Source organism: Arachis hypogaea, chromosome 3, assembly GCF_003086295.3.
Source record: "Arachis hypogaea cultivar Tifrunner chromosome 3, arahy.Tifrunner.gnm2.J5K5, whole genome shotgun sequence".
Taxonomy (NCBI): domain Eukaryota; kingdom Viridiplantae; phylum Streptophyta; class Magnoliopsida; order Fabales; family Fabaceae; genus Arachis; species Arachis hypogaea.
In genome coordinates, this window is record NC_092038.1 from 134972188 (window position 1) to 134998878 (window position 26691).

The following is a 26691-nucleotide window of genomic DNA, read 5'->3' on the forward strand; positions in this document are numbered from 1 at the left end:
TCACTATAATACGCTCATAATCTCATTTTCCATCAGTAACATAATCACAAACCTTTTTCTATGGCATATCCTCTTTAAGCTGAGCAAAGTCCACAATTTTATGAATACCCAAAATCCAATTGTCTGACTAGAAATTAACATTATTTCCCAAACCAACCTTCGAAATCAGATTATTCAAAAAATTCTTCCACACCCGTTGAATTCCTTGCCGAATATTAGATGTTGATTGATGCTTTTTAATCACTACAAGAAAATGCTAAGTACCATCGGATTTAGCGTCACACATTTTTGGCTTTACCCATGGCTTTAGCGACGGTTTTGTTGTGAGATTCATCGTGTCAAATAATTACCGGTGGATAGCCTCTTCTGACGGTAAATTCGCCGGTAATCTTTGGCTGGAAAACAAGCCAAATAGGCACCAAACTTAGCGTCGAAGTTACCATTGGATTTTTTCAACGGTAGACACTTTTAATGGAACGTTGCATTTTGGTGATCCGCACCGCGTTACTGTTGAAAATATTCGCCGGTAAATTCGACAGTAACCGTGCTCTAAAAGTGAACTGCGAACTCCCTCTCCCTTCATTTCGTATTTTCTTTCTCTTTCTAACCACTCATCCTCCCACTCTCTCTCTCTAACCTTCTTATCTCTCATGCATCTCCGTCAACCTCTGCCCCTGCTGCTGTTGCAAACCTTCTGTCGCTTTTGCTTCTGCCGCCACTACACCTCCACCCTTGTTCTGTATTCAAGGTTTTTTGTTCGTTTCAAATTCTATTACTTCAAGTTAATTAATTAGTTAGTAGAATTTAGTTAGTCTAATTTTTTGATTTAGTGGATTTAGGTGGTTAGGATAGGTTAGATTAGGTTCTGAGATTGCTGGAAAGTGTTAAATTATTGAGCTATTTGCTGATTCACCATGCTGAATTGTTTAGAAAATGCTTGACTTTGGAGTTGCTTTTTTATTGCTGATTTTGATACTGGAATTGTTTGAGTAATTTTGATTGCCTTTATTCACTGCGTTAAGTTCGTTTTTGCTCAAAATTTGTTGCTGAACTTGTCTGCATTATGCTTCGTTGTTGCTAGTTGTGACTAGCCATAACTTGATTAATCTATGTTTTGAAATTGTCGCTTGTCAAATCCTAATTGAGTGCATCAATTTTGCATTAATTTTGCATACACTTTTCCAGCCTCATCACATTCGTGAGTTATTTTTGCTTTTAATGTATGTTAAAATGTGAAATCTGGCCACAACATTGCTATTTTGAATGTGTATCTGTTGCATTGCATCTTTAGTTTTATGCAATAGCAGTAATTGCAGTGAAATACCAATTTGAAAAAACTTAAAGGCAAAGAATCATAGAATATACTTAAGATGGGCCAGAATAAGCTTTATAATTCCATCAATGTAATTAGCTTTAGATATATGGAAGCATACTCCTCTTGAGGGGACTATGATTTGGATTGTTGTGAAGGTGTGTTGATTTGAAAGAAGAGTGTATACGTAAGACGGGCCAGAGTTTTTGGAATTAGTGTATCTTAGCTTGTTAGTTTATTATTATCAGTAGAGTTCTCATACCATTAATCTGCTATTATGCTTTCTTGTGGCTTGATACATTTGTTGCCTACTTATCTGTTTTCTATTTGTTTGGTAATAATAGATAATCATTTGGAACTTGAAAGTAGTTACCTGTGTGGGTCTCATCGTCTTAGTAAAGGGCTCTCATTCTTTTTTCGATGGATTATGCTGGGAATGTTTGAGAAGGGTTGATAGATATTTGGTTGCGATGGAACCCTTGAAGGGTGTAGAAATCCAAATTTTAGGGGAGACTTTGTTGAAATTTTTATAAGATTTTGAGAGAAATTTGAAACAATTGTTTAATTGTTTGTTGACTAATGTTGTGGATTGAGATTGGTTGGATTTGTGTTAATAATAATATATGCTGATTACTATTAGTAATATATCCGCTGTGCAGACGTGACGACAAGTAGAGGAGGTAGGTCGAGTGGGTCACTGGTCGTGGTAGAGGGCGGACTTCCACCGAATTTCCAACAACTGCCCCGTCATTGCCCTCTACCTTGACTACTTCGTCGACCCCTGTGATGTCACAGGTGGGTTTAGCAGATCAGCAATTTTTCCAAACCCGAATTATGTGCCTCCTTCTGCTACACCCCTGCAAATCCAGCAACAATAGATCCTGCAGTAGGTGACACCTTCAATGCCCCCCCCCCAGTGGGATGCCCCTCCACCATCGCCTATCATCCCGCTAAGGATTTGGCTCGATGCCATGCAGTCGTGAGTATATACAATTTTTTAAGTTTATTATGTGTTTCTATGTATTTATTATGTGTTTCTATATGTTTGTTAATGTTAAGTTTAGTATGCGTTTCTATGTGTTTATGAATGCTATGTTTTTTCTTTCTTAGGTTTGCACCAAACCCCAACGTTTTCACACAAGAGATCACCGACGATGTACGACCACCCGTGGCCGACCTACACGCAGATCCCAGCTGAGACCAAAGATAGATGGTTTCAAAAGTAGGCAGTAAGAACCCAAATGTAGAATTAATTAACTGTATTTGAATTGTATCTTATTCTGACTAACTTTTGCAATCACGAATCACTTTGTGCAATTAAAATTCATATGGGATGAAGAGCATAATTTCATGATCCGGAAGATACACGAGCACCGAGCAACCAAACGACTTCAGCAGATGATGAGCGACGTTCGGGGGGCCGACCACCTAACATCATGGATCCGTCCAACCATCAAGAAGGAGCTGGAGGCCTATTTTGCTAATGATGAGGGGTTCAACCATCGCCGTCTGATGAATGTCGCTAATAGGACTTCGCCCAGATCGTCAAAGTATACACGAGTGAGACACCAACTTTCATGAAGACGAAGAGCAGACTGGTAGATTTTTTTATCATTGTTTAATATTTTAGTTGCTACCTGAATTAGTTGTTTAATTTGTTTATTTTTTTATTGGTTTATAAATTAATTTGCAGTCTAAGTTGTTGGACCGTGAGGCGACACTAGCGAAGACCTTCAAGTATACCACACTCTGAAGGCCAACAACAAGGAGAGATTTGCTGACGAGCGGTGAGCGGTCCATTATGTGAGTTTAAATTAATCCTAAGTTTTAAATTTATTTGGTTTTAAGTCATTTATTCAACTGATATCCTAAGCACGACGTGTGTGACAGATGAGGAGTACACGCAAAGGTTGGAGGCCGCGACCCAGCAATCTCAGCCACCAAGTGGGGACGATTAAGCAGTTAAGCTGGCTCTGAGACCTCAGTGGTAAATTCTAATAGAGTTTGGTGCAAGACCATCTCTGAACCCCACAAGAATCGCCACTTTGGGTTGGGGTCGTTCTTCGTCAGTGGCCTCTGCTCCTCCGTGTTGGTAGCTTCCTTTGCCTCTGTCTCTGCCACTAGCCTTGCCGATCCCCAGAAAGTTGTCGACTTGAGGGAGGAGGTGCAGAAGCTAACACAAGAGCTTCACCAACAAGTAGAGCAGTTTGAGCAAAGGTACAATGACCTTCTTGCACGCGTGGGAGGAGTCACTGCCATCATCTTGGACCTGACGGAGAAGTTGGAGCAGCTCGATCGGTTGCGAGAGTAGATGGAGCAGTACAACCAACAGATGCGCGTTGGAGCCAGTGGCGCTAGATGCAGCGACATTGCTAGTTTCTGTGCAACGCTGCTGGTGGGACTCCGACGTCAACACCTACACCGCCTCCTCAGCAGGGGGACCACGACAACGACGATGACGATTATGGAGATATGTAGAGGTTAGGATTTTTTTGTTTGTCTACTTCATTGTATTATACTTTTGTGACATTTTATTGTATTTAGACCATTTATTTTTAATAAAATAATTTATTAATTTCTGCTAATAATTTTGTTAACAAGAGTTTTAATTCGATTACTACTTGTGGGTTAGCTGTGCAAAAAATAATAAAAAAAAAAATACTACCGCCAGATATCAACTCAGTCTCGGCAAATTCATTGAAAATACCAACAGAAAATTCGCCAGTAAACAATTTCCGGTGCCAATAATGGTAAATTCGACGGTAAACTAATTATCAATGGATTTATTCGATTAATCTAACGATAAATCCGATGGTACTCAATATTTTTCTTGTAGTGGATAATAGAAAAAATATCCTCACCACATTCATATTTACTTCGGGATCACTTTCGGCACCCAAAAATCCTCCCTATTCTATAGAACCTTCTATTCAAATTTCATAATATTAGTATTATTTGTGATGAGTAAATGGTCAAATTAGTCCCTAAACGATTACTTGTTCTTTAAATTGGTCCCGAAATTTTCTTTCATCAAATTTGTCCAAGATTTTAAATTAGTCATGTTAGTCATTCCGTCACTTTCTTTGTTGATAGTGTCAAAATTTGTTAATGTGACAGGTTAAATGACACCCCAAATAGACACTTAAAAGTCTTAATTAACTATTAACATCATTAGTTTATGAAATTAGATCAAATCAACTCCAAATTGAGGGATTCCAATGCCTCAAGTTCTTTAATTTGATCTAATTTCATAAAATTATTATGTTAATAGTCAATTAAGATTTTTAGGTGCGGGTTGAGATATCACTTAACGGGTCATATTAGTAAATTTTGACACCATCAACAAAAATAATGACGGAAAGACTAACATAACTAATTTAAACTTTTTAAAGGACGAATTTTATTAAAAAAAATTTTAAAGATCAATTTAAAAAATAAATAATTTTTTAGAGATTAATTTAATCATTTACTTTATTTGTGACTATTGCTAGTCTGACCCAAGGCCCCCTTGGGTCTTAGGCAAGGAGAACTTTTTTCCAAAGGAGTAAATGCGGTTATCAAAGTTTTATTACCCAAAACTTTTTGATCTTCGTTGATTTAAAAGAAAATAGTTTTAAAATAAAAAATTCAAAAAAAAAAACTTTTATTTGAGACAATATTTAAAATATAAAATTATTCATATATTTTGACTCATTGAATTTAAATTTTTTGAGATAAGTAGTCTATGACAGTACGTAAATGTCTTGCATATAATATACTTTATGGTACTCATAATATTTATCATTTTTACATTATATTAAAAAAACACTTGTTTGCATTACCTTTTGAATATATGTCAATAAAATAAATATTATCAAACTGATGATATAATACAACAAATGGAAATCCCCTTTTTAGTAGCACAAAAATAGAAAGAATATGAATTTTGTTTTGCTTTTCGAATGTGACATATAGATACTAGGCAGCTAGCTATATAAGCTTGAGGAAGAGTGAATAATAGCACAGTAAAAACATGGCCTACTTGGCTACTCATTTAATTTATCAAAAGGCCATTGTTGGTGAATATAATGGCGATGATGGATGATGATCACAAAAATTCACAATATCACGTGATTTGTTAGCTATATGTGCAGAGTGATGATGATGATGATGAAGATGGCTTACCATCCATTTTTACACATACGAGCTTATAATCAATCATACATAACAAGTTTGTCGGAATGTTGGTGGTTACCAAGGCCATCAAATTAATCATTTTCGTCCAATTTTTGGTCAAGCCAGAGATACCTCATCATTTCCAAAGCTGCATATCTATCTAGCTAACTTCAATTCTTGTTAATTATTAATCATCAAATCAAATTATTATTATTATGAAATAAGTATTATTTTAGTTTTTAAAATTCAGAGTGAAAATTAAAATCATTCTTAGTATTTTTTATTCAAAATCATTCTTAATATTTAATTTAGTATTAAATTTTTTTTTTGATAAAATTATCCTTTTTTTTGTGGTGGAATTTAAAATAAGAATAAATAAATATATTAATGAAATATTGAAGCAAAGAGGGAAACGGATCATTATGAAAGAGGAAATTAGGGAGCAACTTTCTTAACTAGGCTGATTGTTTGGTTATGGAAGCTGTGAATGTGTTGTGCGTGGTTATGAATGTTAGAGGTGGTAGACCAATTTGTGAGATAGTTTTTGCTTAGATTTGATGTTAAAAAATTGGATCTTCCGATTTCATTGTTGAAAATTTTTTGTAAGTAAATCGGAGGGTCCGTTTTACATGGAGGGAATATCTGAAATTTACATGAAGCTTATCGGACTCTTCGAGTTCTGCATGAATGAAATTTTTTTTTATTTTTCCTCAATAACTCGCATAGTCTGTGTTATAGTGAACAAGTCGGACCGTCTGATAAACCTCGCCCCACACGCACCGTCCGATTTCTTATCTGTTGACACCATATGCAGGTAAAGCACACCTGATCTCCATAATGAGACCCTATCCCATTCTAACCTCCATAATAAAATTAAAAAGTGTCCCAACTATAGGAGTGCTAATGGTCTTTGGTTGAAGGGCTGGTTAGGTGCTCTTTCCTGCTGGGCAAGAGTGATCATAAAATAAAAAATATTATATCCAACTCAAGTAATAAATTAATAAATTTTTTATCTTATAAATTTTTATTTTTTTTTATTTTTTAAAATGAGACTAATTTCATATACCCCTTACAAAATTAATATTTCCATTGTTCCATGTTCTTCTGCTCTGTCTTCTTAATCCCACCACCACCTATTTCATAGTTCACACAATTAGATCTAATAAGGCTAACATAAGACCAAGGCCCTAACATGTTATGTTTCAAAAGATTAAAAGAGGGTTACCTTTCTTGGTGTTATTAGCGTTATTAGGAACAAAGGAAGGGTCTTGTTTCTTAGAAGAACCGAATTCCTCTTCTTGGTTCCCTTTCCCTGCCCTCAGTGTTCTACAAAAGGAAAAGATTATAACTTTGGGGATTGCCCATTTGAATTTGTGTTTCACATTTTGTTGGTATTGTTGCTGAATATCTAGAATAATATTATTCTGTTCAAGTATTTTTGTTTGAATTTAAAATTCTGAATTTAAATGTTTTTTCTTTTTAAAATTCATTTTTTAAATTTGTACATTTAGTCAAACACCTAAAAGAGAATCGAAATTTTTAAAAAAAAAATTATGAATATAAATTTTTAAACCATTGATAAAACAAGAAATTAAAATTACATAATTCTTTACACCAATATTGTTAGCATAAGTCAAAAAATCATCATAATATTCACTAAGAGTATAATAATACGTGATGAGAAAACAAAATATGTAGATTATAAAAGGAGATAGGAATAACAAATTCCTAAACACAATAAATAATAGATTATAAAAACTAGTTAGATCAGATATTAAAAGTATCTAATTCAATTTAAATAAAAATATATATATATAAAAAATAAATTACTAAGTCAATCTATATATTTATATATAAATATATATTATTTAATTTATTTTAATATATTTTATATTTTAATACATATTTTATAATAATAATTAATTTATTAGTTAATTTTTAATTTGTATATTTTACCACTACATTACTTTATATTTATATATACATATATATTAAAAATTTAATTACAGTTAATTTTACGTAAAATTAATAATTAATAATAATTAAATAATTTATTTGATTTAACAAAATTTTTTATCTAATTACTCTTAATTATTAACTTCACGACACTTGAATTTTCATACCCATATATATATTACTACTCATTTCTGCGGTTAGTCTCCACTAAAAGTAATGCATGTATGTTGTAACATCACATGTGCATTGCAGCATTGGTGGGGGTGGGGTCACATTTGTTTACGTAAAAAACAGTTCTGCGTATGTAATACGTAGTAAGCAAATTAAATTAAGAAGAATTTTAAGGTGTTTATCAATTATTGTCTAACTTTTGTCTAATTTATTTTTTGTGATAAATTTTGAATTTTTAAAAATAATTTATTTTTATATCTTTTAAATTAAATATTAATTTTTAATTCTTTTTAATAAATAAACACTAATTTTTAGACACCATAGCATTTACCTTAAATTAATTGATATAACATATATGTAGAGAGTGCAATGTATAGTGTATAATGAGTGGTGACAGTTTGTAATGGACGGTGTCCAACGTTTCTTTAATTTTGTGTATTAAGTTTGGTGACGTTTATATATATTTCACACACACAATGCAAGAGATTAGGTTATTCATCAAGAAAATAAGTGGCACAAGTCAAATAGTTACTTATTAGGGCGATGAGTAAGTTATATTCCATAATTGTTTCAATCGAAATAATTCTTATACATCATCATTATTGAATATGGATACTTTTTAAGATAAATAAAGGAGAAAATTTCACTTCCTTCTCTTGTGAGATGTTAAAATGATACCCTCATTTTTTTTATTTTTTTAATGTACATTTTTCTCCTTTTTAATTTTTAAAAAATATCCTCTTTAATCCATTTTAAACTTTTTGTGTTAACTAATGTTAACTTTATCCATTTTTTAAGAAAAATATATTTTTTAAAAAAATATCCATTAACAAAAATTTTATTTTTTATCATTAAATTTTGCTTACCAAAATATCTTTTAATAAATTATTCTTTTATTGATTAAATTGTATTTTTAAAAAAATTTAATAATTATATTATTTTTTTCTAAAATACCCTTCAATAATTTTTAATTATTAAATTATAATTTTACCAAAATTTTCGTTAACAATTTTTTTATATTTTACTATTAATTTTTTGATATCTATATATATTATTTTAATATTAAATAAAAAATTTTAGTAAGATTATTTTTCAATATCAATATATATTAATTATTATACATATTAACAGTGGTAAGATTTTTTTATTTAATATTAAAATAATATATATTGATATCAAAAAATTTATAGTAAATATAAAAATAGTTGTTAACAAAAATTTTAGTAAAATCATAATTTAATAATTAAAAAATTATTGAAAGGTAGGTATCTTAGAAAAAAATAATTTAATTCTTAATTTTTTAAAAAATATTTTGGTAAAAATACAATTTAATCAATAAAAAAATAATTTATTAAAGGATATTTTGGTAAAAAAAAATTAATGATAAAAATAAAATTTTAATGGGTATTTTTTCAAAAAATAAATTATTTTTCTTAAAAAATGGATAAAGTTAACATTAGTTAACACAAAAAATTTAAAATGGATTAGATTTTTTAAAAGTTAGAAGGGAGAGGAATGTACATTTATAAAATAGATGGGAAAAAAATGTCATTTTAGCATCTCGCAAGAGAGAAAAATGAGATTTTCTCTAAATAAAGAAAATCAGTCAATATCATTTTAGAGGTTTAGTTTTTATATTTTGAATGCATAATTTTTAATTTTAAATGTATAAAATTTGTATTAATTGATTTAGTTTTGATGTTTTTCCCAACACAACGGAAAATTGGTATTTTTTATTTACTGATTAAATGGATATAAAGGAACACATAAAAATATATTATTTACACATATTTAAAGATAACGTCTATAAATTTTGTCCATACCATTAAAATATCTAATAATTTTGTTTTAAATATAACATATTCAATCTGTTATAACACTACAGGCCAGGTGGCTGGCTGCAATTGGTAGGAGCAACATTGTCTTGAACACTAGTTTTCAATTTGGTCCTTCTTTAATTTAATTTAATGTGTTCTACAGATATCATCAGACTTTGCTTGTTGACCATGGCAACGAACCATTCCCTCCTGCATTATTATAGCAAGCAAATTGTCATATACATCTTCTAATAACCGACACATACTATGCGTTATTTATTTATTAAAGGACTCAAACAATGGTAATATGGTAGCACTGCTGTGTACTACTAGCAGCTACATGTGGTAGAATCATTTAATAAACTTTGTTATAGGAGGTATGATTAAGAGATAAAAATTAAAAAGTAAAAATTAAATTAAGTCTCCGTATTGTATTGAGTTAGATTTTTGTATTATATTTAAATATAGAAACTAAATAGTAAATTTTAAATTTAAAAAGTTAAATAATAATATTTTAAAAAAAATATTATTTAAATTTCAATCTCTATTCTTAAAAATTTTAGTTGTCTATTTTCTTACATTTTGGAATTATTAAAATTTTAGAATTTTGTATCTCAATGCGTTGTGGTTAGATTATTATTGCAGTATCATTAGATGATCAATTGATATCAGTGTAATTTTGACTCTAGATAATTCTTAAATACAAAAAAAAAATTATTTACATAAATTTTAAAAATTAATTCACCATTAAATTGAAAACTTATATCTTAAATTTTTTTTTTTGTAAATTTCATGTCAATCGGAAGTTATTTAAGAAAATAAACTGAGGATTGAAAAAAGTTATATCTTGCAACCGATTTTTTTTTTTTAAAAAGAGAATATCCCTTTTTCCAATCCGTCTCTTTCAGTTTGGAAAGGAAAGTTATGGAAGTGACAAAATTCGCCACTTAGCTGGAATGATTAGCGCCAACTAATTGCACAAGATGCTACTATGATACTATCATATCCATCCCCTCAGCATCAATTTTCTTGAATAATATATTGTTTGTTTACATGAATGATTTCTACTATATACTAAAATCAACTATTAAAGTCATAAATATATTGATGATTGATTTTAGTGGTTTAACTTTCGAATAACATTTTTATTTATATGTTCAAAACCAATGTTGTAAGAATCAGACTGGACTTATCGATTTAATTAGAAAATAAATGAATCAGATCCTCAATCGGTCCAGTCTAATAATATGACAGTTTAATTATTAGAACCGACAAAAACCATTCAAAATCGATGAAAACCGATCAAAATCAATTCAACTGAACCATTCTAAAAAGAATTTTAAAATTGTTGAAGTCATTTGAACTTGTGTCCTCCTTGTTATTTCATGCTCCTTTTGCCACTAAACTATGTTATTCCTTTAAATGTTAATTATTAATTATATAATAAAAATATATAATAATTTTGTTAATATTATTTTAATTTTATACTCACTTATATTTAAATTAATTATATTTTTATTATTAATAATTATTAATATAAATATTATTAAATATATATAAATAAAAATATCAAATATTTTTATTAATTACAATATCATTATTCTTTTTATGATTTTATGATATTTATTAAATATTGCTTTTTAATAAAAACAATAATATAATAAATACAAACTAATTAATTATTAGTTATTGAAATAAAAAATAGTTACTCTAGTATGAAAATAAAATTTAAAAACTTTATTATAAAAATATACTAAAATTTTATATATTTATTTAATGATAATTAAATTATAATTTGTTGATTATAATTTGTTAAAATTTGATTATTTTTAAAATATTAATAAAAATGTCTATTTTAATTTTTAATTTTAGAGATTTTTTACTATTTTATAATTTTTATTTACATAGAATCAATTTTATCGGTTCAACTAATAATCTAATCGATTCGATCATCGATTTGGTTCTTACAACTATTTTCAAAATTTCTTGTGCTTCAAAATCAAATCAAAGTAAAACCTCTCAGGGTGCATGTATATCTACTAGTAATTAACAAGAATGAAACTATGATGACAGTGATAGCAATGAAAAATTGAAAATAATACATATAGTGTTCGTGAATTTCAAAAGAGAAAAGTCACATTGTAAAAGACTTTTGTACACTGCAATTTATTTGGTACCAAAATTAAAGATGTGTTTGAAAGCTGTGTTGTATGGATACGAGTGTATATGGTATTTCTACCGGGAAGTAAGAATCTGAATTACTTAAAAAAAAAGTAATAATTTCCCTTAATAAAACATTTTATATCAAATTTAAAAATAAATATTTAAATAGTCTAAATAAATAAGGATAATAAAGATTGAATTTAAACCTTTTTATGTCGTAAAATATTTTAATAATATACATGTCACTAACTATCAATCTTAAAGACACATGAATGATTTTATATCAAACTTATGAGCAAATAATTTGTATAAATAATGGTTTTGAACCAAATTTTAACTATACATGTGCCTTAAGTTGTTGGAATATTGGAAGCATGGAAAAAAATGATGACTTAGTTTACTATATCAACTTAAACAAACAAAAGTTATATATATATGAGGATAATTTCGTATATAAATAGCATAATTGGTAGAGTTTTCACCAACATGTTTTTTTCTTTTCTTCATTCATTTCACAGTGTGAAAATTGAAATTTGTCTATCCTTATGAAGACAGCTTCTTTTTCTTTTTCAAATGGCCCCACGAGATGCATTATTTTCAAACTAGTTATCACACTTCACCTTTACGTAGTTATCACCACTGGTTCCTTTCAAAATGTCACTCGTTCATTAACTTGCATCTATCACTTGTAATAACTTTGACAAATTGTTTGATAAAATCTTAGTACTAGCCTCATTTTTGGGCAACATATAAATTGGATACGCGTTTTTTGACTCTGGATGCCAGAGTGAATTTCCAAGAAATAATGTATCACAGCTGAAACTTTAGGCACGATAGAGACATCGACGTTTAACTCCAAATTTATCAATACATTCGTAACTTTAGTAATCAACAATTTTGTGTTGTTAAGTACAATTAGTAATTTATTTATTTTTGGTGAAGAGGTACAATTGGTTGGGTGAAATATTTTTGGACTAATAGTCCACATGGTTAATTGAAGCAAGTTAATACATCATCACATACTAATACCAGAAAAAAAAATCATCATATACAGTTGTTGTTCTTGCACATTAATTATACCACATACAACAATTACAAATACTCAATTCTAACAGTTCATAACATTTTGGTTTTCGGTCAACGGTAACCACATATGGAGATATGACAATAAGAGATATAAAATATTCAAATTCAATATGGGCCAGCTTCTAGGCCTACTGGCCCAAATAAAAAGGAGCAATAATTTCTAACCAAGAAGCATGATATTTGATATATCTAATAATCTATGGCCGTTCATTCATTAATCATTACCAAAAAAAAGAAAAGGGAAAAATCTATGGTCGTTCATTTTCTTCAAGGTGATACGATATTTATCTATGATGGCAATTCCTTGACAGAAAAAGATAGGATTTTATGATTTATCTCTCCCAACAGTATAAGGTTTTATACAATAATGTGATTATTCCATAATACATGGTGAGTGCAATAAATATTTGTTAATAAAATAATCCATTTTAAGTGCATCAATGTCAGGATGGCCGAGTGGTCTAAGGCGCCAGACTCAAGTTCTGGTCTTCGAAAGAGGGCGTGGGTTCAAATCCCACTTCTGACAGCTATTATTTTAATCTTTGTATTTTAGATCTATCTAAGCTTATTCCATTTGGGTTTCATGTGAGACTATAACCTCTCTAATATTTGTGGACTTCAAACTATAACCTGTTCAAGGTCCAAATCCATATATTTTGCTGGGTCGAAAGTCCATTTTGTAACTAATATAGCCTGATCAAGAATGGAATGAGATTCAGAAGCCCAATAAGAGTCGGATAGAGAGATGAAAACCAATACCAGCAGCTGAGGCTTTAGCTTAATAGTCCATCATCATGCATCAAATGTGATGCATCTGGGTTCAAGTCTCACTATAGATAGTGGATGAACCCTTAATAAAGTGTGTATCGAGTGTGAATGTGTGTGTGAGTTGTCTGACCCAAAAAAATAAAAAAAAGAGATATGAGAAAGGCTATTTAAAAAAAAAATTACCACCTGACCACAACAAAAATACCAGATAACTACCATCAAAATCTATCTTTCTAGTTAGGAACTAGTAGTTACTCGTTAGCTTTAAAAATCTGCTTTTCCGATTTTTTTTTTTTATTCACCATGTCTATATTTCTATTATCTTTTAAAAAATTAACGTTTTTGATACACATACAAGCATTTAGTAACTAAGTTTAGTAAAATTAGTACAAAATCCAATAAAAATCACTTACACAATATACGAGTAAATAAAATATTTTTTATTTTTTATGTTTTTTTTTATATTTTTGTTGTTATTATATTTTTTTTATTTCTTTCTCCTCTTGCTCTTGGAGTTATTGCAGAGTTTTTTTTTTCTGTTTTGTTTTTTTTTTTTTCTCTGTTTCTTATTTTTATTCTTCTTGAGCAGGTAAAACAAAATCCTGATACTTCATACTAAATTAACTAAAGTGATAAAAAAGTTATTCAAACTCCCTCATCCTAAAGAATTCGAAAATTAATTAGTGATTCATGTTACATCAAAGTTCATAAAAAATAAAATTATTAAATTGATATAAAAAAATTTATGTGTTGGTTATTATAAAATTTTTGTGCTCGACTCTAAAATTTTTGTCCTCAATAATTTTACTACACATGTCAAAAGTTACTTTTATTGTTGCTTTTTTTTGTCCTTTAATTTCTATATTAATATTTTTATCTAATAATTTTGTGTTGAGTTCTAATAATATTTGATATATTGAATACATTTTATTGGTTGAGTTAGTCGATAATCTGAGTTTATAGTCTTTTAAAAATTAAAAATTTATGTATTATTCATTACAAAATCTTTATGTTATGCAATATGTGTTTAGTAATTTTGTTGAACATATAGATGATGAAAAAAGAAAAAGGAAAAAAAAATCAAACGAAAGTGCGCATGCGTAAATATATGATTTGGTTAAAAAAATGTTTAACTGCCTAGCTAATATTTCTGAAAAATTAATATAATATAAGATTATTGGTTTTTTCGTTTTAAAGCAAGTGGTGTTTTTTTTTTTTTTTTTTCATTTGGGATGAATGTAATAAGAAGACAGAAATTATTGTTAGAATTCTAGGACATTCGATCAGCGACCTTATAAACCAAAACGAACATTCCTTTCAAGTTTGTTTGTCGTATACTCAAACGTAATTTTTTTTTTTTGTGAACTATGAATATGATTTAATTTTCTCTTTGTGGCCGCAGAGCTATATTATTCTTCCAAGTTTAAGCCTAATTATCTTATTGGTTTAACTGGTCCCCAATGTGTTATACGTTCTTTTCCAAATCAGGATCTTATTCATAAGGTCTTGGGGTCCATCCATGCATTGAAAAAAAAACATTTTATTCACTAATTAATAATACTACCTTTTGTTTTGAAATTGCATGCACACATACAACACAACTTTGCTAATAATGCACGTGTAATTCACGTGGATTACTGGGATTTCACATTACAATGGCAGCACCTGTGCTTGTCTCTATGTATGTATGGCATGGCTTTTCTAATGGATCAACTTTGTTGGTAAGTGAGTCAAATATGACTATAGAGCCATACAATTAAAATTTTCGAAAAAATCTAAAACATGTATATGATCTTTGTTTTTCCGATATGAAATAATAGTTATCTTGGATTTTTTGGGAGAACATGTTGTGCTTTATGGACATAAAAAAATATAGTATAATAACAGAATTTAATTTTCATCCTAGTAAAAAAAATGTTTTATATTAATAACCTCCAACTATAACTGTTTTTTTATAATTATTTATGTAGTTTATATAAAAAATAATTATTTATATTAATATGATGTTATATAATTAAATATATATAAAATTATTTTATATTAATGATAAATTAAAATTAAATTCATGATAATATATATTTGATGTTGATGAAAAGATTTGGAATAGTTTGATTCTTTTATTATAAGACATTTGACTATTTTATTGATAGATTACTGTAGTTTGTTTTACATACAGAATATATAAAATAACACACATATATATATAATTAATGTAGTGATTAATTTTTTGTTATTGAGATTTTTGTTGTGCAAATCACACATAATGACAATAATCTTTAAAGAATTGATTCATCCTAGTGTTTGTATTTAGAGAGAAATTCTATTACTCTCTCTATAGTCAGTAGTATGAACATATGTTATCAGCTTTTTGTGTTACGACCAAGATGCATGTGAGAATGGGATCGGTAGTCAAATTGTTTTAATTATTGGTTCATTAATTTATTGGTCTAATCGATTTAATCATTCAACTGAAAAAATTATTTTAAAATAGAATAATAAATAAATTATAAATAAATATTTTAAAATATAATTACAGTCTAATATAAATTTTAAAATATTTTTAAAATTTAAAATACTACATAAAATATCATCAACCAAATTCATATGATCTTATTAAAATACAAACTCAAAAGTTAAATAATAAAAAATATATCTAAATATTAAATTTCAACATCATGATTTATCAATCATCAAAATTCGCAAGAACTTGTTGCAAATTTGCTTCGGTGGGATCATCTTCACCTTCATTTTCACCTTCTTGAGCAGAAAAATCAAGAAATGTAGCATAAAGACCACTACTACCACCGCCACTTTGATATAAATCAGCATCAATATCACTCAATAAAATACACATGTTATCATTATATTATAAACAACATTCTAATAAATCATTAGAAAATAAACTATAATACTCACGCAATAAGTCATCCACATTATTAGGAAGATCAGACTCTTTGTCTACAACCTCTTCCGTCATCTAAAAGTCAACTAAATTGATAATCAATTGGATCATATTGTATCTTTTACTTTCTTTTTTTCTTTTTTCTTCCTTACAAGTTAAATACGATATATGAAGAATTAATAATTTACAAATTTGTTATGATAAAGATTACGTATGAAATAATATGATATTGCATAAACATATATTACTTGGATTTAAGATGCAAATTATAAGTAATATAAACAATATCATTCAATCTATCATGCTCTAATCTATTTCTTCTTTTTGTATGAATCTGGTAAAAAAGACTCCAATTTCTCTCACACCCAGAAGAAGCAGATGCTTGGCTAAGAATGCGAATAGCTATCCTTTGTAAACATGGAGCAGAACTACCGAATAACCTCCACTATTCATCTACCAATTATAAAATCATAACATACTATTGCTTCATCAACTGCATCCTCTACCTCATCACCATCCTCTTCACTAAAACTTACTTTTCTTTTGTTTTTGTTGGTCTAAATTTCTTTCAATAAGCTTTCCATCTATTTTTTCACATCATATAGAACTTTAGGACATTTTTCACATCTCCAGTAATCTTTGCTAGATGTTTCTTCAACTTGTGAATTCTGCCTCCATTGAAAACTTGTAGACAAAATAAACATTGATATTGAGGTTTTTCATTCACTATTTGTAGAGCAATATACTTCCAAACTAAATCTGTTTTTCCCTGTAAATTAGAGAAATTGTGACTGACTATCGTTAGTACTAGGAGGATTAGGATTAGCATCATTATTCGAAATAGGAGGATTGATAGGCAAGTTATTAGTCACAGATGCATTGTTATCAGCAATTGCTTCTTGATTAATACTATTATCCATAACTAAAATTAATAAAACAGATACAAAATTAAAAACAGCCGCAGCACAATGAGAAATAAAAAAATCATTAACAAGACCATATCTGAATTCCGCCTACAGCATTCAGCAACAAACAAACCAAAATATTAACCAATAATCACAAAACACTAAACTTTCACCCAGCAATTACAAACAAAGCCAACAATTACAACCATTAGCACATTATAAAATATTCCAAAACACTAAACCTTCACCCAGCAAAACTAGTAATTACAAAACAAAGCCATTAGTAAATTTGAACAAAAAAATTAAGAGCCATCAGCAACTAGTAATTACAAAACAGACCCATAAGTAAATTTGAACAAAAATTTCAGAGCCATCACTATCCAGCAATTACAAAACTGTAAAACACTAAAACAGACTAACAGAGCCATCGAGCCATCAGTAAATTTGAAAAAAATTTTTACAGTCATCACCAACCAACAAATACAAGACAGATCCATCAGCAACAAACAATTACAAAACATTACAAAAAAAATGGAACAAAAATTGAACAACAATTTCAGAACTTCAAACGAAGAAGAAGACCGAATATTCAGAATTTAAAGGAAGAAGCGGAGGCTACTAACCTTTGACGGAGACACGGACGGCAACCTGCGAGACGAGGCAATAGAAGAGACGATGGTAAGCGGCGACCCGATGGCGAGCTGCTCCAAGCCACGAACAGAGAAGGCAGCGAAGATAAAGACGACGTGCCGAGCTACCTGGGTTCTGCAAAACGGGAAAGAGGAAGAAGCGGCGGCGCTGAGGACCTGGGGGCGGCAGCAGCGCTGAGGACCTTGGGACGGCGGTGGCAATGAAGAGCTAAGATTTGGCTTTTCTTCAGAGGTCTCCAGGGAGTAGGGGTGGCAAGAGTACCCGAACCCGCGGGTACCCGCGCTCGCCCCGGATGCGGGGCGGGTTCACTAGCGGGGTGGGGTGGGGTCGAGGTTAGGGTGAACCCGTCCCGGAGCATATATTATAATACAAAATAAAACATATAATATAAATATATAAAAATTAATAAATATTATTAAATATAAAAAATATATAAACAACTTTTGTGTGGAGTGTGGGTGTGCCTCAGCCTCACTCTCAGATGCAACATTGAAACCCTAAAATTATTCTTCTCTTTTCCAAATTCCAGAAACCAATGAGAGGCTGAGGCTGAGAGCAATAGAGCATCGAGCTTATTGCCTTCTTTTTCTCCAACACCTACTCGCCGGCTGTCGTCGTTCTTGCCTCCGTCCTCCGTCCGAGAGCAGCTGAGCAGTGCTTCGCCGCCATCATCCTCTTTCTGAGAGCAGAACTTAGCCTCCTTCGTCACCGTGAGTCTGTCGCTGTACCCTCTGTCCGAGAGCAGCTGAGCAGAGCTTCGCTGCCGTCATCCTCCGTCTGAGCGCAAAACTTAGCCGACGTCCTTCGTCCTCTGTCCTCCGTCCTCCGTCCTTCATCGCCGTGCCCTGTGAATCCGTCGGTGTGTAATTTTTATTTAGTTGCAATGTTCCCTAATTTTAATTTGAGTAACAGTTTTGTCCTAATTTTAAATTTATGATCAAAGTAATACTTAATTTGTGTTGAGTCTTGTTTGAGTTGGTTACATGGTTGAGTCATTGAATTGTGTTTTGGTGACCAGTTGTATTATGAGTTTTGAAAGTTTTGATATTTTTAATTTTGTCAAACATCATATTTATTCTAATACTTGGTAGTTATTTATTTTAGATTATAGTAGAGTAAATTTGATATTAGATATACGTTTTGTGACACCAATCATATATTAAACTGTAAAATTAAAGCAAAAGAGAAAATATAAGTTGATTCTTTATTTTTTTGTTGGTGACTGGTAAGATATATGACTAAAGAAATTACCTTCACCATGAAAAATGTGTTTTATGATTTGTCAAGTTTGCAGTTTGAAAAGATGTTGTCATTAACTTTAATATTTTAAAATGGTAAAAGAACAATCAGATGAAATTTAAAGTTCTTACAAAATAGCTAAGGATATATATGTTATTCTATGTTGTCATTAACTTTAATATTTTAAAATGGTAGAAGAACAATCAGATGAAATTTAAAGTTCTTACAAAATAACTAAGGATATATATGTTATTCTGGTGTCCACTATTGTCTCTGAATCTGCTTTAGTACAAGTGGTCATGTAATTTCTCCTCATCGCGCAAAGCTCAAACAAGACATAATTGAAGCTTTGATGTGGCCAAAGTTGGTTGTGGGCACCTTTGGGAAGTAAAGGTGATATATTGTTTAATCTTCATTTATGTTAATTTTTTACATAGTACCAATTAATTTGTTACTTGTTATCGCTTTTGATTTTCAAGTTTAAATCTTGATTTGCAAACTTTTAATGATGATGAAGATGTCGAAAGTGATTAAGAATAAGAATTGAAGACTCTTTTATATCTAATATTATAATTTCTTTACTATGGTGTTAAATTTGTAGTGATCTAACACTAGTTTTTTTTTTTTTTAATTTCAAGTTATTTGAGCTAATGACATTGTATGAATTTTATATTTGTATTTTAATTTATCTATGAATTTTAACTTTTTGTCTTAATTTATATATGAGTATGTAAAAATTAAAATGTTATTTAATTTTTATAGAGGCGAATAGAGGTGAGACAGGTAGTACATGAGTAATAGGACGACGGGACGGGGTCGGGTAAGGCAAAAATCCTCCCCACTGCCACCCCTACCAGAGAGTGTATGAATTATTGGGGGAAGAAGGGGGGTTGGTTCCGAATGATTTTGGCTTTTTTTTTTTTTTTTTACAAATAAACAAAACAGCGTTGTTTTATTCGGACCAGCATGTTATCGATTTAATCCAACTAGCCAATTCTCAACCAATTCGACGGTTTTTAAATGGTTTTTTTTTAGCGGTTATAAATAACAAACCAAATTACTTTTATCATTAATTTTCAATTAAATTGGTTCAACCGATCAATTCGGTCCAATTTTCAGAACCATGACTAAAACATGCGTGTCCACCTTCATGAATATTGAATATCATGTTTATTAGTTGGCACAATTACTACATACAAGTAGTGCACCGACAGATTTTGTCCTCACATATTAAGGCAACGTTATAAGAAATTGGAGATAAGAAAATAATGTTATTCATTTATTTATCTATTGCCTTTTTTATTGAGGTAGTAATTACATATAATTAACAAGTTGATATAGTTTTTTCTTAATTTCTTATTTTTAATATTTTTCTTCATTGAAGTTTGGCTTAAATAAAAAATAGGCAGGCAAAAACCGCCGAATTTAAATAGCTAGGATAGGATCTCATGTCGTTAGAATCCAGTTGAAGAAAATGTAATAATGAGAAAATTAAAGACCTAATAACCTAATAATGCGTTTGTATTAATTTGGTATATAACATAAAATGGCAAGTAAGAATAAGGGATAACGGTCACTTTCCGGTGGTTCATCAATCATGATAGATAAGGAGGCAACACCATGGAACAAGAGAACAAAGAATAATGAAGAAAATAAATGCGCAGGAGTTATAAAGTGACAGAATCAGATTTGGATTTTTCTCCAACACTATTTGTCCCTTCCTGCCCTACTTGTCTTGCACTGCTTTAAACGAACAATAATATTTAATTTCTTTTAGAAAAAAGGTTAAAAAAAAAAGTGAACCTCTCTGGGTGTGCCACTTAGAAATTATAATATGCTGCAAGTTACAATGGCATTAATCATAATTTCATAATTCACATTTTCACTTATAGAATATTAATAATCAGTTGTGTGGTTTAACTTTTAAGCATAATCTTAGATGACACATAACATCTCTCAATTGGGAATTCCACCTATCTATGATATTTACTTTCCTAATGTTCCTGATGACCCTTAGCATTATTCTAATTAAAATTATCGCATTAATTCCTATTTGTGAAAACTGAAAACATTATTATTTCTGCATCAATTATGGAAAATTAAACTAGGTTTCATAAAGTTGGAGGAATAATTGTCCGGAGTAGAAGATTCTGCCAGGAGAATTTGCTTTCTACATTATGCAAAACATTGCTCTTAGCTATTTTATTCACATCTGTGAGAATAACGTATCCTTTTTAAATTGACAAGCTAACCTTGTGGAGGTTGTTGGTTGCACTTGTAAGGTTGTGGAAAAGAAAGAGATACTTTTTTGGTGTACCACATAGATAACTACAAGCAACAATAGCGAATAACTTTTAAAATTAAATTAAATATATACTCTACAACTAAATTAAAAAAAAAGTACTTTAAATGATTTTTTTACATACATTAATTTATTTTTAAATAAATAAAATATCAAACAAACTCAAAGTAAAAAAACAAAATATAAAATACGTACTTCACAAAAAGGTTAATTTAGCAACTATTTGTCTAATGATATAATTTATTTTTGATACCTTGTCTAATTAACTAATCAAGTCATAAAAATGTGTATATTTTCTTTCTTGCTTTTTCATAACTAGATATTTTCGAAATTATTGATGGATTTTTTCCAAGAGAATTGGAATAATAAGAATGTAATAGAGTGAAGAACACAAACATAAGTTGAAGGCAATTGATTAGGGATTTCAACCAAATCGATTAAAGATATCTCGAGGTATTCACTTTACTATAATGAAACACTACTTTGCTATGAAAGCAAGAATTTCATTGACATGTAGAGTGAGTAATAATATAAAGAGGAATTTTAAAATAAAGAACATATATTAAAATGAATTACATATATTAACATCAGGAACATAGGATCCACTAATATATTCCAACATTCCCTTAACTTAATATATCATCTATAAATCCCTCAGCTTGGCATGTCTCTAGCAAATTAAAGCTTCTCCAATTTTTCTTCTCTTCAATTTTCTGAAATATGAAAAAGAAGATTAAATAAGAAAGTAATAATATGCCTTATGGATAGCGTTTTAAGATTTTTTTTTTATCTATTTTTGTATAATTTTTTTTATAATTTTATCTGTTCGTGAATATTTAAATTTTTTTTTTAATTTTTTTTGTCCTGACTTTAGATATTGTATTTATTTTTTTATTAAATAAAATATCACTATATTATTTTTAGAATATATATATAGAGGGTTATGCTAGGTAACCAATGATTTTTTTGAACAACATGAACAACCATCAATCAAATAAAAACACACTATACTTCTAAATTATCCACCTAAATTTTAATATTAGAATAACCATCTGTATACCTAGTAAAATGAATATCCGATATATCTATTGTTCACATTGTTTAGTTTTTTCATTGTCTACCTATACTTTTCCATATATAAAAGATGATTAACAAATTTTAGAAAAGCATGAATAAAAATGTACCTACTGATCTTTTGCAATGAAGAACAGCTTCATAAATTGAATTCTCAAGATGAGAATCATGGAAAGCACCAATAACAGGATGAACTGTAATTGATGATCTTTTAACTTGCCTTTCTTTGTTCTTGTTATTGTGATTATCAATATCAATATCATCATCAATAACACTAACAATCTTCCCTGAACACACAACTTTCCGGCTTAACCGGCCGATACGCCTCGATATGTTCTTGAATGTTCTCCTTGTTGATGCCTTCCACCTTGTGAACAATTCATCATGATTATGATGATGAATTGGAGACCTAAGATCTCTTGAATTGGAAGATGAAGAACTATTGTCCAAGGAATCTAGTTTGGTGTTATTAGGGTGAAGAACAAACAGAGGTTTGATGGTACCAGCAGAGAAGAGTTCATCAGCATAAGCAACAACACAAGAAGAAGAATTAGTTAAAAAAGAGATATCAAAGTTGAAGTTCTGGCAATTTGGGTCTAATGGTGTTGTAGTAGTAGATTTGCAGCTTGATGATGATAACCAACTATATGAGAAGCTCTCAGTGGCTAGAGTCAATGAAGATTCCATGATATTGCAATGATTTGGCAATAATGATGAATAAAGAAAACTTATATGCTGCAAAAGTTGATATTAATATATGGTGTTGGTTGGTTATAATGACAAAACAATGATAACCACAAAAGGATAAAGGGACAAATGGAACAATATGAATGAGAAACTTTGTATTGACTTTATGTGCTTGCCCAGAAAATAGGTATATAAAGAAAAATATAATCATTTTTTTCAACTTAATTGATTGATTCATTTGCTTACAAAATTTGCTTCTTTCTTTTATTAAAATTAAAATAAAAGTAATAATAGAAATTCGGTAACATTCTATCACAATAATAGAAAGGAAGAACATGATGAATGCCATGATTTATGTGTTAGATTGGCTCTTCAAGAAAGGAATGTTTTTTAGCAATAAATTTCTGACAGTGTATGATGAGGATTTCATGATGATGTAATTAAATTATTAGAAGGAAGGTTTTATTACGGGGATCGGATATCTTATTTGTCGGATTTTGTTCAGGAATCGGTAACAGTGACACTGGTAAGGTGGTAAGAGAAATTACTGAGAGTATGTTGGGAATGCACAATTATTTGGAATTGAATCAATTTGTGAATAAAATGTTATGTTTGGAATTAAGAAAACTTCCACTATTGTTTGTTTGTATTTTGAAATCCGACCAGGATTTGATATCTAAAAATATAACAGTATTTTGACTTTATTAATTATTGAATACACGTGTTTTTTTTTAATGTAAAATGATAAAATCAAATTAATTTTATTATAATTTTAATGAAATAATTTGATTCATAAATCAATTCAATTGGAATGAAATAATTTCTTAACATTTTTCTCCATTCCCATCCAATTAACATTGAGAGAAAATGATTTGATTGTGATTGCTCAACTAGGAAATGCTTACATCTTAATTAATTTATGTAGAGAGTAACAATTCCATGTTCTACAAGCTACCAATAGCTGACTACGAACTGTAACAACAGTGTAACATACAACAGTTTTTAAGTTATAACAACGTAGCAAACTCTCTACGGTCCTTAACCACTTAAAAGATAACTGATAATAACTAACAATCATCTAACTGTCGTTATTATAAATAGCTAGTAATACCAATAACAACCATATTCATTCTAAGAACACATGATAAATTTATTATTAATGAAAGACTTTAAATTTTTTTATTGTTTTTATTTCTTACGATATCTTCTATTCTGACTGAGCTTCATTTAAGAGTTTGTTACTGGTCAATAAGTTGTTACATGCACAATACAAAATTCAAACCCCCGATACTTGTTTATTAAACAGATTAGTGAGCTAATCACTAGACTAATTCAATTTGGTTAAATTTTTTTATTTAATAAATATAAAATAAATACATTAAAAACTTAAATTTTTTATATTTTTAATAAAAAATTCACAATTTATAATTTTAACTTATATTCTTAAAATACATGATAAATAAACCCTAATAATTAATCCAAATGGAATGACATTACGACTGCGTGGTTTGTCATTTTTTGGAGTCAAAAGTACAATAATAATACAAGGATTTTAGTTTTCCGACTATAAATGTTGAAAAATTAAAGCACCATATAGAGATGAAAATACAAAATAGAGACATAAAAAAAATTACGGATAAAGTATTATTTTAGTTCTTAAGTGTTTGGGTTGAATTCTAATTTTGTCTTTAATATTTTAGACATTTTATTTAAGTTTCAAAATTTTTAAATGTCTTATTTCAATTCCAAAATTTTTTTAACATGTTCGATGTTGCGTCACAAACAAATTTAATACAAACAATTTTCATATTAAAGAGCCAATAGTATATGATTTTGAGGAGAAAAAGTGTTATAAGAAAATTTTGGTAATATTTTTCTGACACATAAAAAAATATATGACTTAACTAATTAATAAATAGTAACGTTATTAACATAAGCGTCACATTTGAAACGTTAGAGATAAAATTAGAATTTAATCCGAATGTTAAGATGAAAATAATATTTTACCCAAAAACTATTTTATCCCTATCTATTCCTTGCCATGTAGACCAAATCCCCAAACCTTCTTCCACCACCATCCTGTCTGCTATTTCAACTGCACTATTCTTACAATAAGGGGAACATCTAAGTTATGGTGCATGCTACAGTGTCTATATATATTTGCCTAACTTATTAAAAAAAAATAAAAATTAATATTTAAATTAAAAAATATAAAAATAAATAATTTTTTAATATTTAAAATTTACCATAAAAAACAAATTTGATAATTTCGACACCAAAATTATAGGCACCACAAAATTTGCTTATAGTTGTAGTGCAAGAAATTTTAACACATCAAAAAAATAAATAAATAAAAGGGATTAGTAAATATGCACGCTCCTTCCATCAATGAAGTTAACATCCATAATCATGATTGTACTATAAATATACATATTAATTTTGACGATGTGACAAAGTAACTGAAAAGCCACTCATCACTTGATGAGTAGAAGCGGTTTGAGACATATGAAACCTAAAAAAAGTCCTTATTCACCAGAATCGTTCAATTAAATTAAAGAGGTTTCTTATCTCTCAAGTTAGTTGAACTCACTCGACTCCTTGTAGCTTTGAAGGCTTCAATTTCAATCCTATTGTTGTCAGTAACCCTGTTAGCACTTGCAAAAGGTTCCAATACTCGGCGTCTCGCCCTCCAGGCCCTGCAGTTCTGGATGGCGTTGAAGGAGGACCTTGCAAGGTTCTTGAAAGGCTATGCCAAGAGCGTGTTGATAACCGCCGTAAGTCACCGTGGTGTAAGTATCTTTTCTTTTTATATGGTTAATTAGAAATCCTTAATAGGTGGAGGATTTAATTGATGTGTGACGTGCCATGGGACCATGGATCAGCCAAATGCGATATCTAAATTGAACCATCGTTGCCTCTTTGATCTGATAATTAATGTCAATAGACAGATTCCATAATTATGCGTGGTCATTTCTCAAACTAATTATGTTCTTGTGCTCTTATTAATGTATTATTTTTATGATAAAACTGTTAGAACTTGTGAATGAAATTGAATTAAGTAAACTCAAAAATTGAAATTCTTATACTCATCAGTTTTTGCAGAAACTAATTATGTAAATTTTTTTTTTTGTTTCTAAAACTAGAAAGAAATAGAGAATGAAAGAAGAGAATAATGTCAGCATGTATCTTGATTTGATTTTCAAGTACCATAAAACTTACATTTAGTCTCCACTATATATATCAAATCGATCAACAGAGGTATCATTTCTGGTGATGGTTTTCAGTGGCTAAGAGAAGGGGGTTTGAATCTTAGCCCATTTTTTTACTTAATAACACTTGCTGGTCTTTGTAAAAATTTCTGGAGACTTTTTTATTTTTATCTCGTACCCAGCCACGAGACTTTTTTTTTATCTCGTCACTCGGCACGAGATGTTTTTCAATTTTATCTCCTGTGTAGCAGAAACAGAAATGGAGTAGAAGAGAGAGATAATTACACCAAGATA

General features: G+C 29.5%; 1 protein-coding gene and 1 non-coding gene across 3 annotated transcripts; one reads left to right on the forward strand and one right to left on the reverse strand.

The window, feature by feature from the left end:
* The first annotated feature begins 13102 nt into the window (after positions 1-13102).
* On the forward strand, positions 13103-13186 carry TRNAL-CAA (transfer RNA leucine (anticodon CAA)). The gene has a single exon. It is a non-coding gene; the product is annotated as a tRNA-Leu (tRNA).
* Positions 13187-21824: 8638 nt separating this feature from the next.
* Positions 21825-25979, reverse strand: LOC112734072 (uncharacterized). 2 transcript variants are annotated; one of them, XM_025783261.3, is made up of 2 exons: positions 22612-25979; positions 21825-22140 (listed from the first exon to the last, which is right to left on the reverse strand). In XM_025783261.3, exons 1-2 carry the CDS (start codon positions 23186-23188, stop codon positions 22133-22135), a joined length of 585 nt encoding a protein of 194 aa, XP_025639046.1. In that variant the 5' UTR covers positions 23189-25979; the 3' UTR covers positions 21825-22132. The 2 variants fall into 2 exon arrangements, with proteins under 2 accessions (XP_025639046.1, XP_072089701.1); XM_072233600.1 differs by having other exon boundaries at positions 22616-23809.
* Between the last annotated feature and the right edge of the window lie 712 nt (positions 25980-26691).

Excerpts from the sequence above, each read along its gene's own strand:
- LOC112734072 (XM_072233600.1), bottom strand. The coding sequence starts at position 23,188 with ATGGAATCTTCATTGACTCTAGCCACTGAGAGCTTCTCATATAGTTGG. Across the intron at positions 22,141-22,615 it reads TTCTTCATTGCAAAAGATCA|AAAATTGAAGAGAAGAAAAA; the intron begins GTAGGTACATTT and ends TTCATATTTCAG.